The 16,419-nt window shown below is 44.1% G+C and overlaps 1 protein-coding gene across 11 annotated transcripts in view; it reads right to left on the reverse strand.

The window, feature by feature from the left end:
- The window catches only part of PXK (PX domain containing serine/threonine kinase like), an 82,828-nt gene extending 69,692 nt beyond the window's left edge, over positions 1–13,136 (reverse strand). For all 11 annotated transcript variants that reach the window (XM_069560516.1, XM_069560514.1, XM_069560524.1 and 8 more), the window contains exon 1: positions 12,025–13,136. In XM_069560516.1, the coding sequence (XP_069416617.1) occupies positions 12,025–12,126 (102 nt within the window). In that variant the 5' untranslated portion in view covers positions 12,127–13,136. The remainder of the gene's footprint in view (positions 1–12,024) is intronic.
- Between the last annotated feature and the right edge of the window lie 3,283 nt (positions 13,137–16,419).

Below are 16,419 nucleotides of genomic sequence, written 5' to 3' on the forward strand. Positions count from 1 at the left end.
GGGACAGAGTGAGGGCCAAGAGAGGAGGGTAACTGGGGCCTGGGGGAGCTGAGCTCTCACAGCACCCCTAGACGTTAATACCCTGCACTTTGCAACCCACTTCCTGCTACAGGTACACAAACTGTTGTCTATGAGCTTCCAGGATGGATGTTATCTGGGCACTGCATAGAAAGTGTGTATAAATAAGAAAACGATCTTAAACAAGCCCCACCATGAATACTAGGCATGTTCTGAAGCAGAAAGGAGCATTTTTACATGAACGTGTCTGAAGTCGATGCTTTGAATACTCGGCAATCTGAATGGCAGTTGTACCAAAACAGAACAGGGTCTTTGATTAGACTGCCGTGTCTCCACACGCTGCCCCCATTAAACACTAACAGCGGTTGCAGGATAGGTGAACCTCTTTCTTGTGTTTCACTGTTGAAGCCCGTGGAGGCTCTGGATCTCAAAGGTCACCAAGCCCCGCTGGATGCAGGGCTGGCAGATACTACTGTCTCAGTCCTTCTCAGTCGGGTTGGCAGACTGCAGAGAGTAGTGACCCAAGGATGCGAGGTTGAATGTGGCGGCCACGAGGCACAAGTGGCCCGTGTTTGACTTAAGGACAGAATTTTAACTTTTATTTAACTTTATTAAATTTAAGTAGTCCAGGGCTTCCCTGGTGGCTCAGTAGTAAAGAATCCACCTGCTGATGCAGGAGGCACGTGTTTGAGCCCTGATCCGAGAAGATCCCGCGTGCAACTACGCCCGCGCACCACAACTACTGAGCCTGTGCTCTGGAGCCCGGGGGCCACAGCGACTGCGGCTCCTGCGCCTGGAGCCTGTGCCCCACAGCAAGAGAAGCCACCGCACTGAGAGGCCCGTGCATCGACCTAGAGAGCAGCTTCCGCGCCACAGCTAGAGAGAACCCCGAGCAACAAGGAAGACGGAGCACAGCCAAATACGAAGAAACATTATCTTTTTAACAATTAAGTAGTCCAGTGGCTACAGTACTGGCCAATATGGTTATAGATGACATATTTGCAGATACAACATGTAATTATAAAAATACAAGCATACCAAATATAGTGTTATGACTTTTTTTCACTTAATATAACATGAATTTTTTTCCATTTCAGTAACTGTACCTCTGGATATTATTTTTAATACCTATATTTGTGCTGTCCCGTACAGTAGCCACAAAAAATGTGTGGCTGTTGAGCACCTGGAATGAGGCTAGTCCTAAATGAGATACGTTGTAACTGGGAAATACACACCAGATTTCAAAAGCTTCCTATGACAAATGTAAAATACATTGAGAATCTTTACAGTGATTGCATATAACTGATGACAGTATTTCAGAGAGAGTGGGTTAAGCAGAATATGCTATTTAATTTCACCTGTTTCTTCATCCTTCCACTCCTAGCAGCTCGAATAGAGGAACTGAGAAAGTGGTCACTCAAGTTAGTGTCTGGTTCTGTAGATTGCAGAAGGCCCACTGGTTTGTCCTTGGCTAGGCCTAGGCGTGGGGGAGCCACCAAACAGGTGTGGCCCTAACAACAGATCAGGCTGGAAATGGCTCCCAACATCGCCCAAAGGCATCAGAAAAACCTTCATTCGGCCGCCCCCCACCCTTATGCCCTGGAGCAAGATACGTACTTTACTTTCCTCCAACTTTTCTGCACTTGACTATTTTCCAACTGAAAAAATGGTGATGATAACAGACACAATTCAGAGGGGTTATGAGGATCAGATGAGAATCTAGAAAACTCTGGCAATTTTTTATAAAGTTAAATATTCACTTAGCAGGTGACTAAGCAATTCCATCCCTAGGTACTTACCCAGGAGAAATGAAAACACATCTACACAAAGACTTGTATGTTCATAGCATCTCTATTCATGATTAGCCCCAACCTGGAAACAACCCAAAAGTCTACTAACTGGTCAACCGCTAACAAGTTGTGGAACCTTCAAACAGTGGAACATTACTCAGTAATAAAAAACACACAACAACAACAAGACATGCAACAGAAGAACCACACTCTATCTGTGGAGTATCTTTCCTAATAAACCTGCTTTCCCTTAAAAACAACGACAAACATGCAACAGTATGGAGGAAGCTCAAAGCTCTAAACTAAGTGAAAGGAGCCAGACACCAATTACATCCTACAAAATTCCATTTATAGAGGACATTCCAGAAAAGGTGAAACAACAGTAACGGAAAGCAGATCAGTAGTTGCCAGGTACTGACTGCAAAGAGGACCAAGAAAATATTTCAAGTAATGAAAATGTTACACAGTGATTACATTTACATGGGTTCGGTTCAGTTCAGTTCAGTTCAGTCGCTCAGTCATGTCTGACTCTTTGCGACCCCATGAATTGCATGGGTTAAAACTTACCAAATCAGCACAGGGCATATAAAAAGTGCTGTAACAATGCTAACTGTTCTCATGACAAGTACTGTCTAAAACCAGACTCAGATTCACCATCTTTCTGGGAAGACCAGCTACCCACTGCTTACCTCATACTCTTTTTGTAATCATTTCTAGTGTTCCTGTTTCCCTCCTGCCACTGACTTGAGATGTGGCTTTTCTAACTTCACCGCTTCATGATCACTCTGGAGTCTTCTCCTCTTCCTTCCACCTTTCTTACTGAACCTTGCACACTGCCAACAAATGAAGTTCCTAAAATACCACCTTCTGCTACATGTGTGCTTTGAGCCCCTCCCTGCTATTCAGATTCTTTAGTGTGGCATCCAAGGACCCCACAATTGGCTCTAGTCTCCTTTTCCATCTTTTCATCTACACCAGAAACCTCTACAATAAATCTCTGTGTGATGAATGAACCAATGAAGGCAGGGATTGAGTCTGCCTTGCTTAGACCTGCATCCTAAGTGCCTAGGATGGTGCCAGGAACACAGGGGTATACTCAGCAGCATCTGATGAATGAACTAAAGACCTTCTGCATCCTGAAAGTGCATCCTGACCTCAGAGAACATAGCTGCTCATTCTCTCATTCTCTTTTTTAAACTGAGATCCTTTTGGTGGGTTAGTAATAGTTTGGAACAAGATAAACAACTAGGGGTTCTGGAAAGTGTTTCAAATTTATGTGTTGAAGCTTTTAAGACTTCTATTTCTACTTTTAAAACAAATCTGTCAATAAATATTGAAGTATTTTTTCCCTTTAACTCAAAACAAAGGGTCTCCAAGTGCTCATAGTTTTAGTTGGTTTAAGATGGTTTTGACCATTATGTAGCTTTTAAAATTATTTTCTTTTTAGTCATATAGGGTTTCATTTACACCCATAATGGACTGTGACTAAAGGCAGATTTAAGGAAAAGCCAATGGCAAAATATGAGTTAGTAAGAAAGACAAGAAATGGGAATCATTGTAAAAATGGTTATTCTGAAAACTGCCTGAAGCAGCAGGTGTATTTACCTTATCACAGTTCTTACGGTAAGATTTCAGAAGCCAGTGTAATTCAGATCCCAAAGATAAAATATTATAATTTTTAAAAACATGCTAATCTGAATAAAAATTTTTTTAATTTAAAAATCACTTCCAGAGGTGGTTTTCACAGTTTAGTATTATTATGAAAAGAGTATGCAAGGGGTAAAAAAGACCTGTGGAATGTGGATTTACAACAAGCTCTCTGGAAGGCTCTGTTAAGCCTTTCCTAGTTCCCCCAGGAGAACTGGGTGCGGCCACACCCACCTGCCCTCTCTGCTCCCAGGTAGACTGGTACTTTCAATACCTACTTCTCCTTTGGTTTATGGGTCTACCACCTCTACCAGGGTTGTAAGCTCGCTATTTCATTCATCTTTTTAGCTGAATACACAACCCAGTGGTTGGCACATAGGAAACTAAGTGCTTGATAATGTTCCCAACATCTTCGAGGCTTTCTGGCATGGCAGAAACCCTGTGCTTCACAGAGCAGGCTGCATCCAAGCCTGGGACACAAGCCCACAGCCTGACTGCGCCTGTCTTAGGGAAAAGGCAGTCGGGCCACAGAATATGCGTGCGTTTCTCAGGAGGCAGTGTTCAGAAGATGTCAGCTCCCTGTTCCCCCTCCGCCCCTGCGAATGGTGATGAGCATGGTCACTTGTCAGAGGAAGTGGCAGGGAAAAGAACAAAGCAGAGGGCTTTCTATTTTATTTTTTCACCCTGCTACCAGAGGTCAAGTGTGTGTGAACTGATGTGGGGATTCCTTTGATGATGAACAAAAGCTGGGATGTGAGGAGCTGAAGTGGGCATTGGCCAGGGACCTCCTCCCTTCGGGCCTGGCCTCCGGGAACTCCTCTGCTGGTCTGGTGGCTGAGCCCGTGGTCTGCCCACTTGCCTCTTCCACCTCCCCTGCCGTCGCTGAACACCAACAGCCAGCTCTGCTGCCAGGCAGGCTTGGTTAAGGAGACCCTGTGCTCTATTCTGTCTCTGAGCCTGGCTGCCAGAGTGTGTCCCTCCAGGGTAAAAGGGAAAAACAAGGAGTCGGGGAAGAGGGTTGGGAGTCTTTGAAATGTCACTGGTCTTTTTTGCTATTTTCTAGCAGTCACAGGTGACAGTGAGACAAACTTTTAAAGAAATAATTTTCCTTTTTCCATTCAGTGCCTAAAAAAGTACAAGTGCCTAAAAAGTTACTAGGCGAACCCAGACAGACGCTTTACCGTCTAAGCCACTAGGGAAGCCCAACAAATACAGAGGGTAAACTACAACCAAAACAGTGACATCTACGTGCTGAGTTCTGTTTAGAATGACCCATGTGTCTGAGTTCAGTTACTCGTCAGAGCCCAAGCATCTTCGTACTAACCCCACTTTACAGATGAAGGAACTGGAGCTGGGACTTTCCTGGTGATCCAGTGGTTAAGAATCCACCCTGTGTGCTGGGGACATGGATTCAATCCCTGGCTGGGGAACTAAGATCCCACACGCCAAAGGGTAACTAAGCCCTTGCGGCCCTACTACTGAGCCCACAAGCACGACTAGAGAATCCCTGTACCATGCTGCAACTAAGACCCAGTGCAGCCAAATAAATTTAAAAGAAGACACTGAGGCTGGAGAGATTGAGCAAGTTCACTAAGGCACTGCCCCACTCCTCCAGCTATTTATAGTTTCACCTGTGTTGGAGAGAGAGGCCATAAACAGAGAACAGGGAATAAGAACTAATCTGTGTATAAAATGCTTGCGACTTTCGCACAAATAAAACTGAGGAGGAATGACAGAGGAAGGAAATCACATGTAGTTTGGCAGGTAAGACAGTAGGTAGCAGTCTACAGGCAGGGCTTCCTGAGCTGCGCCCTGAATAAATGCATTCATTCAACAAACTCACGGGTTCAGCAATACTTAACTGAATGCTTCCTGTCTGTGGAAGACACTGTGCTAGCTTGAATCAAAACAGCAATACATAGATAGACATGAAAGGCTGAATTTCAAGTTAAAAAAGAAAAAGAAAGAAAAGCACCCACAGTGGTTGAACAGTGGCCCATGTGGCCCTCTCCATTCAGGGAGTGGGAAGGGGAAGAGGTGAGCTGTCTAAGCACAGCCTCACTTCTCCCCGCCCCCCTGAAAAAGCCTCAGCTGAAAAATGAGGAGAAATGGCCTGTTTCTGATAAGCCATGTCAAAGAAATGTGGGCAGCCTTGTTTGAATATCATAAACAGAGGTGCTGTGGTAAGAGGCAGGTCTGAGGCCAGGGCTTTTTGGCCCAGAGCCCTTTGCCCTTCCCCTGTGCACTCTGATCACTAAGTCACCTGGCACTCACACCTACATGCACCAGGCAGGCTTCGACCCAGAGCAATTCTTCACACTCACAGGACATAATTCATCTACTGTTTTCAACACAGCCGTCTCTTGAACAGCATGGGTTTGAACTGTGTGGGTCCACTTACACGAGGAATTTTTTTTTCCCCAATAAATATGTACTGCGGTACTACACCACATGTGATTGGTTGAGTCCACCAGTACAAAGGGCAGGTTATAAGGTCATATGCAGATTTCCCAGTGTAAGGAGGGCCAGTGCCCAAACCCCTGAGTTGTTCAAAAGTCATTTTTAGAGGATTTTCTTTAAGTGGTAATATATGCGACAGTGCAGCGCATTTTTTAAAATGCATATCCCTCACCAATTTAAATAAGTAACTCTTCAAGTTTACAGTTTTCAAAATTCTTCCAGTGATTCCAGCCTGAAGATCCAGAGCCCATGAGCAGGTTTCAGGTCAGAGAGGTTCTGCGAGGTCATATAAACACATTTACACATTTACACGTGTTTACAGAGAATCTGTGCCTTTGATGAATCAGATACCTGGAAGGAGCTGGACCCAAAGAGATAAAAGACTCAGGATACATCCTGGGGTTAGCATCCGGCAATGTCACAAAACTTTCCGAGGTGAGGGCTAAGGGGTCAGGGGCTTATTTTCAAGATAATAAAAAGTGTTCTAAAATTAAGTATGGCAACAGACATATGATTCTGTGAATATACCCAAAAGCCGCCGAGCTATATACCATAAACGGGTAAATTGTACGGTATGTGAATTACATAAAGCTGTGACACAAGCAAACAGCTTCCAGGGAAGACTCCTGTTACTCCGCACTGAGTTTCCCAAGCTAACATTATGTTAATGAATACCCTGTCAGCCACTAAAAAATAACTACGGGATTATTTGAAGACAATAATGACAATGGAATTCCTTTTTGCTTTCAACTGTCCTCTTTTGGGGGAAATGCATGATGTTGTGATCCTGAGCTAGAAATGGCCAGATTTACCTCAAATTTGGTGGTCAGAAAGTCAGCCAGAGATTAAGCGGCCAACCTGCAGGGATTCTTCCCTCTGCTGAGGTCCAAGTACTTATTCAAGGTCAAGTAACTGTTTCTTAGCCCTTCGTCAAAATTTCAAGCTGAAAACACAGGGCCCCCCTCATCACCTCTGAAGAGGAGCTATGTCTTAATTTCCCCAAACCATGGGCACGTTATCCATGAAAGAAGTCACTGACAAGGACAAATGCCAGTTTAGGGGAAAAACAATAGGAAAAGCCTACTGCTCTCCCTGCCACAACATCCCCCCTACACTTAATCACTTACGAGTTCTGAAACAATGCCTGTGTCTAGCTTGCCCATTTTCAGGATGGAACACAAAGGAGCTTCATTTCATATGAAGCTGCCTGGAAACCCCTCACACCACCTGCTTGCCATGGAGAACAGAGGGTTTGTTTTACTTGCCCCAGATGCACCCATTGAGGTGCTCAGTCAACAACCTGTATTTTGAACAATCTCAAGATCACAATACACATGGAAGCTATGTACACGTACGTGGGTGGCTGTTTTCATTATTCCCCCAGGGGAGCAAAGTAAGTAAGTATCTTTTCACTTAAAATAAACCTTAACCCCAGAATCCTTGTTTCCTCCCAGCACCTCCAGCCAGGTTATTATCTGTATTCCTACAACAAGAAAGCTTTCTAGTGGGATAATCCTCAAAAGAGGTATGAGAATTATGAGTCCTCAGCCTCTACATCAAGGTGCAAAACAATTGATTCTTTAGTAGAAAGAGACTGAATCTATAAATTAACTCTAAGCATCCAGTTCAGTTTTCTGACTGCATCCATCAGGGGTTTCAAGGACAAGCACAGAAAAATATATAACCAAGTAGAAGATGAGTGATTAAGTTCCCGGAAAATCACTATTATTATCTTATTATAATGTGTGCAAGTGCTGCAAGGCAACAATCATTCTGCTTCCACTTGTCTACGCAAACACCCTAAAAAAAATTTTTTTTTAATATTCAATATAACTTGGTGATCAAAATAAGTTTCCAAATAACATCTCCAAAGGAAGCCCAGATGGATTCTGATATTGAGCACTGGACTATTTAAACTGCCAGGGCCTTCAAGCAACCACATCTCCTGTTTTGGCATCACATTTGAACAGGTATTCTGGTGATATGGGAATAGAGTTTAAAAGACTATTTAAAAAACAAAAGGTGAGAAGAGGTTGAAGTTCAATAAACCAAGCCACAAAAGCAACTTCAAAACTCTTTGTTATGATAGTAAAGATTCAGGTCGATTTGCATACACCCTGGAAAACAGAAGACCTCAGAATCTGACAGAACAAAGTTCCATGCGAGCAGGAGCTGTGACGTTCACCTCCAGCAGGTGTCTGGCACATGCTAGGTGCTCAGCACATCTCTGTTAAGGGAACGTGTATTGTTGAATAAACAAGCTGTGCAGGAATGCACTTTCCAAAATCAGAGTTCAAGGTAAGATCCATTTTCAGTAAAGATTTTGACATGAAATATTATCTTTTCCACCAACTTGTAAAATACTCTGTTATGCCTCAAATACCACTAAATTGTCTTTTGTTTCTCAAGAACAAAATGCACCAAATGCAGTCAATGGACCCTAAATCTGATGAACCTCAAGGAAGAACAGTTAAAAAGGGAGGAAACGGAGATTAAGACCTATCAAACTACAGCATGCTACTAAGTCACTTCAGTCGTGTCTGACTCTGTGGGACCCCATAGATGGCAGCCCACCAGGCTCCCCCGTCCCTGGGATTCTCCAGGCAAGAACACTGGAGTGGGTTGCTATTTCCTTCTCCAGTGCATTAAAGTGAAAAGTCAAAGTGAAGTCGCTCAGTCGTGTCTGACCCTCAGCGACCCCATGGACTGCAGCCCACCAGGCTCTTCCGTCCATGGGATTTTCCAGGCAAGAGCACTGGAGTGGGGTGCCATTGCCTTCTCCAAACTGCAGCATAGTGACCAGCAAAAATTGGATACAGACATTTGAAAACAACCTTCTCCAAAAATGGAGGTTCTCTGGTTTCTACTTCAGCTAGGTACGCATTTTTCTTCAGTCTATTGACTTCCAAAGCTTTCCTTTCATGTAGTCAAGAACTTACATACTCATTCATAATGCTCCCAAAGTTTCCCACAATTTACTTGGGGGGCTGCTTTTACCAGAATCTCTCTTGTCTGGAAAATTCTTCTCTTTCCACTCCCCTACTCCCCTTGCTGAAAGCATCTCTAAATACTGTCCTTTCTGATTTTATGGAAGTTTCATTTCCTTGCAGCAGAAGCCTGCTCTATTTCCTGAAGCTAAATTCATCATGCTCCATAAATGTGAAAATAAAATCATTCAAACCACATTCAGGCACAGAACCACCTACCAACCTGCACCTTCTGTGGGTTTTTCATCCCAACACGCCTTTCTGGTGGTGACCTTGTGTTCCCTTCATCCTTCTGGCATCTCTATTTTCCAATCCACACAATTTCCCCCTCCCAAGTCCATAAATTCTAAATCATATGGAACAAAACATTTTCTGCTATAAATCCTGTTTCCCAAGGCTCAACAACCTTGATTAAAAAAAAGCAACCATGGACAGAAATTAGCTTACTTGCAATCGAAATATATTAATGTATTTAACCCTTTGCATATACATGGCCATACAACGAATAAATGGAAGGAGGAAGGAATGTACTTTACAAATACTTTGTAAAGACTTTTTCATCTGATTTTCTTAACAACCTTGGGAAGCAGGCAGGGCAGGTATTTTATTACCTCATTTACAGGTGACAAAACTAAACATCAAAAAACTTAGGTGGAAAAAAAAAAAAAAAGCTTAAGTGACTTGCCCAACCAATGTCGTCACATGACATGTCAACCCAAACCCACATTAGGGCCCTGCCTCGTCCAACCCAAAGGATGTCTACCATGCACCCTCTCCAGAGCTTTCTGTCCTATATACAGTCAAGGAGCAACTTCACAGAGATTTGGCATTTGAAAGGGAGGATGATCCTCTGACTTTGCGGATACCATCTCCCTTCAGCTAACAAGCCAGAAAACCATCTTCCAACTTCCCAACAGAAAACAATGGCTTTTTCTTCTGTATACCACTTTTAACAACTACTGCTTTTCAAAACAATTTCCAACAGTTCCTGTTTTAAAGGGACTTACCCTTAAGAGTCTACTAGTCCCAAAAGTTTGCATCGGCATAGGATTTTCTCAGTAAAGTTCAGGGCTGATGCAATATTTTTCAGTCTCATATTTTACAGCTAAAATGACAAGAACACTGAACAGTCAAAAATTACGCAAGACAATGCTGCATTTTTTTTTTTTTTACTCTGCCACATCTGCCTCTATGTGTCTCCTGTGAGTCACTGTCTTTGGTGTTCAGTCATCATTATAGGAACTCCTGTTCTCTACCCTAAATTATTTTATTTCTTAAAGAAAACCTCTGCAATAAAAACAGAATCCTACGACATCTTTCACCACTTTGCTGAAGCACTGACCCCTTAATGCAGAGCCTCAGATGTCATGCTGTTCCAATGTTTTATCACTACTGTTTAACACAAACGGAAAAGAAGACGAAGGACTGTTACAATTCATTCATTTATTCATTCAACAGACACATGAAATCCTATCCGATGCCTGGAACTGGGGGCCCAAAAATGAACAATAATCGTCCCTCCTCTCACAGCCTGGTAGAGTGGAAAACTAAAGGAGTAAATACAGAATAAATGGATAAAGGTTAAGGTGGAGGTGAACACAGGGAGTGGGGCAGTGGCCATCCATCATGAAATGCTTTCTGGAAGAAGTAGTCTGTGAGCATTTATAACCAACTCTCTCTGGACTCTCAGTACAAAATAAGCCTAAGACCCAACCCCACTCCCTGAAAGGTTATAAGATGTACTGGTCAACAGTTAAGTTAAAATAATAATCTAATTAAAATAGCAGAATTTATTCTTGATACCCAGCCCTAAATTTCAACTCCTAACCCCTATTCCCTTAGCACAAATTACAGAGGAGTTAACAAATTCTGTCCCATACAGTGCCTTCTCACAAGTCTGTAGAACAGAATTAAAGACATGCACAGTGATATAAAATGCACTTTAAAAAAATACATGATCATTTTCCTAAACTGGAAGTGAACACTTTGAACGATCCAAGCCCTACAAAGCATGACTGTCGGAAGAGGAAACTGAGGTTCAAAAAAAGTCCCACTTTAATACAACAGAATAAAAGATGTCTTTGAAGTCGCCAGAACAGCTTGAGCAAGAAGAGAAACAGAAGGCTATTGTGGGGCTTTAGGCTCCAGATGATGAACCCCAAACACCCTGCAATGGTAAACAAACAAGCCTCTGAGCCGGAATCTGATTTGGTGACCCAACAAAACATTACAATCTAAGGAATCTCTCTCTCCCCATTCATTATTTCCCAAACAAAGTCCCACTGGCTAGCAGCTCCTGGTTTTTTTTTTTTTTTTTTTTTTTTTTTATTGCTGGTAAATTATGATGCACAGTATGCTTTTCAAAAAAAAAAAAAAAAGAGGTACAGGCACATGAAAACCACCACGGTTTTAAAGACCCATAAAAGACACTATGTAACAGAAATGAACTCTGTCTGTGTTTACTATGAGGACCTATTACTCCTTTATGCTACTCCAGTGGGTTTTAAACTCAATTGAATGCTACCACTGCCTGCTAAAGAGCAAGTTAGAGGAGGGAAGGAGCAATTTCAAACACCTGCCTCGGCAGGAGCCCAAACTGCCTCCCTCACCATCTCCCCGTGCCCCAGGCAAGCAGCTGACCTGGAAAGAGGGCTTCAGACACCGGCCACTCTGCCATCCCAACAAGTAGGCTCCATGAAGTCATCCTTCCATTTGGCCCGGCACACCCTCATCCCCGCCACTCGGATGCCCAGCTGAAAGGAGGGAAACTCAGCCGCCCCAAAGAGGAGAAATGGAGAGGGTCCTGAGTGGTCCCTTTCCTCAGCCGGCCCGGGGGTCCCTCACCTCCCCCGACTCGGAGTCCCTTCCCAGGGCACCGCCGAGCCCCTCCCACTCCCTCGGTCCAAGGGGCTGCGGTTACCACCCTTGTCCCCTGAGGACTTCGGCTGCCGCCTGGGCCCCGGGGACCCTGGCCCAGAAGCGACGCCACGCCCGAGCCCTCTCGGCCCGGACCGCCGGCCCCTGCCCCGGGCCCCTCCCGGGCGACCCTGCCCGGCCGCCCGCAGCCCTCTCCAGGCCCGGGGCCGCCCCGCGCCGCCCGCCCCGACCGGCGGGCCGCGCACCGTGTGAGACTGCAGGCTCTGGCTCGCCTCGATGGCCGCTGTCAGCGGCACCGTGTCGTCCAGCAGCACCTTGCCGGCCGGCGGCTTCTCCATGAAGGCCATCCCGGGACGCCGGTCCGCCACCGCCTCCGGTCCAGGGGCAGGAACCCGGGGCGCCGACTCCTGCCGCCCGCCGGGCTCTGCCGCCGCCGCCGCTGTCAACACGCGCCGCCCCACGCGCCGCCGCCGCCGCCCGCCGAGCCCGCGGGGTCCTAGCGCCGACCTGCCCCCGCCGCCTTGGCTGTCGGCAAAGGCAACCCTTTCGCGCTGCCACCTCCCGCGGGGTCCTAGGGCCAAACCGTCGCAGTCACAGCTGTCCTGGATCTGCGCCTCCAAGCTCCACGTAGCCGCACGGCGAGCTCGGTACTCTCAGCACTCGCCTCAGACCTCAGGACAGTTCACCCTAGGCACTCACCCCCAGAGGTCCTCAGAGCCGAAGACAGGGCGTCTTGGGCTCTAGGCTCCCGGAACGCTCAGGCCCAAACATTTCCTTGATGGGGTTTCTCATGTTAGGCCCTCAAAACTGTATACCCTGACTTACAACTGACCCTTTCCCATCAGGTCTCCCAGGCCAAAGAACCCTAAGACCCAGAAAAAAGGGCCTTCAGGATGGGACTCTCATGCTGTGCCTTGCAGACCAACAAACTTTCTACAAGCCCCTCAGATTCAGATTTTGTGGGGAACTCTTGAACTTGGCTCTTCAGACTCAAAAACCTGAGCTGGGCCCTCAGAATTGAAGCCCTAAGACTCCAGCACACTCAGACCCAAAGCTCTTTGAACTGGAGCCCCTAAAACCTGGGCATTGGTCCAGAACTCCCGGTCTCTACCCTCTGGCCCAGTTCTAAGTTCAACACACAAGGCCTTCAAACTTTCAACCTCAGACTTGGGGTGCTGCATCCCACTGTACTGGCTCCAAGAACCTCAAAACCCAGAGCCAGAGAACGTCAACTCAGACCCAAATCTGCCCCAATATGCCTGATCCCAAAGCCATAATTCTGACCCACCCACAGTGCTGTCTCCCAAGGCAGCATCCCAGGACAAGAGAGCGAGCTGGAATTACCAGTTGTGTGACCTTGAATTAGTTACCCAACCCCTCTGAGCCCCAGCTCCCCATCTGTAACGCGGAGATAATAAAGCAGCAGTCTATTAAACCTATGTATCACTTAGGGAGGGTTCACTTTTTACTTCTGTTTCTTAAGGCAAATATGTTATTTCATTACCAGATTCACAGAAACCAAAATTCGGCTTTAATCATTACTCATATTATGTGGGCTGACCGGAGACAAGGCTCTTCTTGCATACTGCTAGGGCATTACAAATTGGGGCATTTATGCACTCAACAATTATTTACTGAGTACTTAACCATGTAAGAGGTCTGGCACTAGCAGCTGGGATTTGACAACACACATCGAAATGTCCTTACCCAGTAATCCCACCTGTAGGAGATTATCCTAAGGAAATACTCAGAGATCAATGCAAATACATAGCACTCAAAGGTATATATCTAATAGAAGACCAGACAAATTGTGATACAATCATAAATATTTTACCAAAAAAACTAGGAAAAAAACCCCCAATATATGCATTTTATGACTTCAAGATTTTAAAATGTTCATAGGAAAAACATCAGAAGGAAGCCCACCAAAATATTAGCTGAGGGTCTTTAGCAAACAGAATCATGATGCTATTTTGTTTTTCTGCACTTTTCAGAATGTCTTTAAAAATATTTTACTTGTATGTTTAGGAAAAAACATAACAATATTATACAACTGAGTTGCAAAGGTCATCAAATGACAGCCTGTCCTCTTCCTTACTAAGGAAATGAAACTGAAAGTGAGAAATCAGGTATTTGGTGGAATGAAGCCACGGACTAACTCTCAATCTAGGCTTTCCTGTTCTCGAGGAATTCTTGCCTGAAGCCTCTGAGAATAAAATACTATAGACAGCCTTATAATCTCATCTACCCAAATCAGTGCCCTAAACAGCCTAGACTTAACTGCATCCCTGGATCTTTTGGAGACTAGGCTATGAGAGTCTGAAAAGCCATTTGGCTTTTGAAGTGGCTCACGGTGAATGTGGAGAAACTCCCTAGTCCAGAGCTGATCTGAATCCAATCTACTTTGCTTCCAGTCTCATACTGGGTAAAGCAAATGAGATATGCAGTTCTTCTGTTGCCATATACGTAACTACTCAGGGCTGCAAGGGAAAATAAAGAAAGATTTATATTCTTGTATGCTGCCAAATGTTTAGATAGTCCACAGGTTGTTTAACAGCTTGACATTTGGCCAGACTGACTGAAAATAATGAGTTTTAGTGAGGACGCTTCCAGACCTGGCAACTGTTCTACAAATCAACTCATAGAACCTAGTGAAAAACTTAGTGCTTCCCAAGCAGCATCACCTCCCCACTCAGAATTATTTTCTTTCTTTAAATATTCATGATCTGGATTAAAAAAAAAATTCAAGTCACTTGTGATCATTCTTACTTCCCTTACATACTGGAATTTTTCATTACATCACAGAGGAATTTTGCTCATGGTTTATAAGGTCATGTGAACTGTGGCCTCACTAAGGGCCACCCAAGAAATTGACTGTGGCCTAGAAATCGACTGGTTGTGGAGCCTTCTATTAAATCTGTTCTATTTATGTAGTGTCCACATTCGTCTTGGTTTTTTTTTATGATTTTTCTGCAAACCAAAATTTCTCTGAAGATGTTGAGAATTCTGGTCTCTGTGTGTAATCCACAGGAAGAAAAGCCAAGGACAAAGGGAGTGAAACATCCGGGACCCTGGAGATACTCAAATGCAGTCCCAGAGTAATTTCACGGCACTTGCATAGAGTCAGTTAATAAATTATGCCAGCACATGACGCATTCAGAGTGGCACAGCTGCTCAGCAACTGTCAACCTTTGGTAGAGTATGTTTTAATATAAAAACTTAATAGATGTAATTTAGTAGCAATTTTCTTTGGGAGTAAATTGGTCTCTTAATCATGCTCTAAGAACATAAAAAGAAAAATGTCTAATAATTCAGCACAAAATGAAAACCTGTGGTTACCTAAGAGGTACCAATGGGCCTTAGCTGTTCTTTCTTTTTCTAGCTGAATATGCAAGATGAATGGTGGCTGTGGGGAGGCTTTCTCCCTGTTGCTACTTAAGATTCACTGCTCAGAAAAAGAAATGAGTGGCATTTCACCAATATGGCAATGTTTCTAATCAAATACAAAAATCTGTTAAGCACTTTTCCAGTACATTAGGCTGAAATTGCTTACGATGGGTATATATTTCTGTGGCGATCAAACATCCTATAACTGCGGTCTTATAATGCCCTACATGGAAAGCCCTCGAACGGTCTGCCCTGCTCTTGCAGCCAGTACTCTTGTACTCACTTCTCTCTGTGGCCCTGGACGGTCAAGGCCACGTCTCAATTACCTGGAAGAGGATTTCCTATATAAGAGGCACTCGTGCTTTCATCAGAAGAGTCACTCTTTCTGGCAACTTGTAGAGAGCTCAAAATGAAAAAGCCAGCCAGCTAGTTTGTGTTATAGTCAGCTTTAACAAAGCATAAGTGGTCTGAGAATCTTGGCTCAGCGTAAAAATAATAAGTCATCATTTACAGAGTTTCCCTAAATCCTTGCCTACTTCTCTGTTCCATCTTTTTTCAGTTTATAAAGATCAAAGACCATGACATCTATGGATAATTTAAAAAAAAAAGGAAACATTCCTACTGAGAAGCTACTTTAAGTTACACACTATTAATCAGCTATCCATCAGATCTCATATACGCAAGGCCCCACCACACCTGACTTGCACAGTTTCATCTTTAGAATAACTCTTTCAGTAATTCTGCTCTGAAGACACTCACTGAATATCAACTTAGAAAAAGTACAGGCAATACGTTTTGGTAGAAGCCATCAAGTAACAGCAAGGAAAACATTAAAACTGTAACAGGGAATAGGATCTAGAATATTTTAAATAGAAAAAAAATTATGTACGATGGTAGTTCCAAATACAAATGCAACATAAGATACTATTATAGAAACTGATAGCGTTCCAATATGGGAACATTTTAAGACCCACAGGGTAATGGAAAAAAGAAATATTCTGGAGCCAGGCAGGCCCATGCGGATCCCAGCTCCACTGCATACTAGCTGACAACCCTGGGCAAGTCACAGAGCCCATAAAACGGAACAGTAACTTCATAAAACTGTTTAAAGGATTAGAATTACTGTAGAAACCTGGCTTATCATTGAAAGAATGGTAACTTATAGTATCAATGATCACACCACACTCCACTTGCAGACCCATCCTTCAGGATTGCCATTAAATCCCAGAGAATGAATTCTGCAGAACAGATGG

This window comes from Ovis canadensis, chromosome 19 (assembly GCF_042477335.2).
Source record: "Ovis canadensis isolate MfBH-ARS-UI-01 breed Bighorn chromosome 19, ARS-UI_OviCan_v2, whole genome shotgun sequence".
Lineage (NCBI taxonomy): Eukaryota > Metazoa > Chordata > Mammalia > Artiodactyla > Bovidae > Ovis > Ovis canadensis.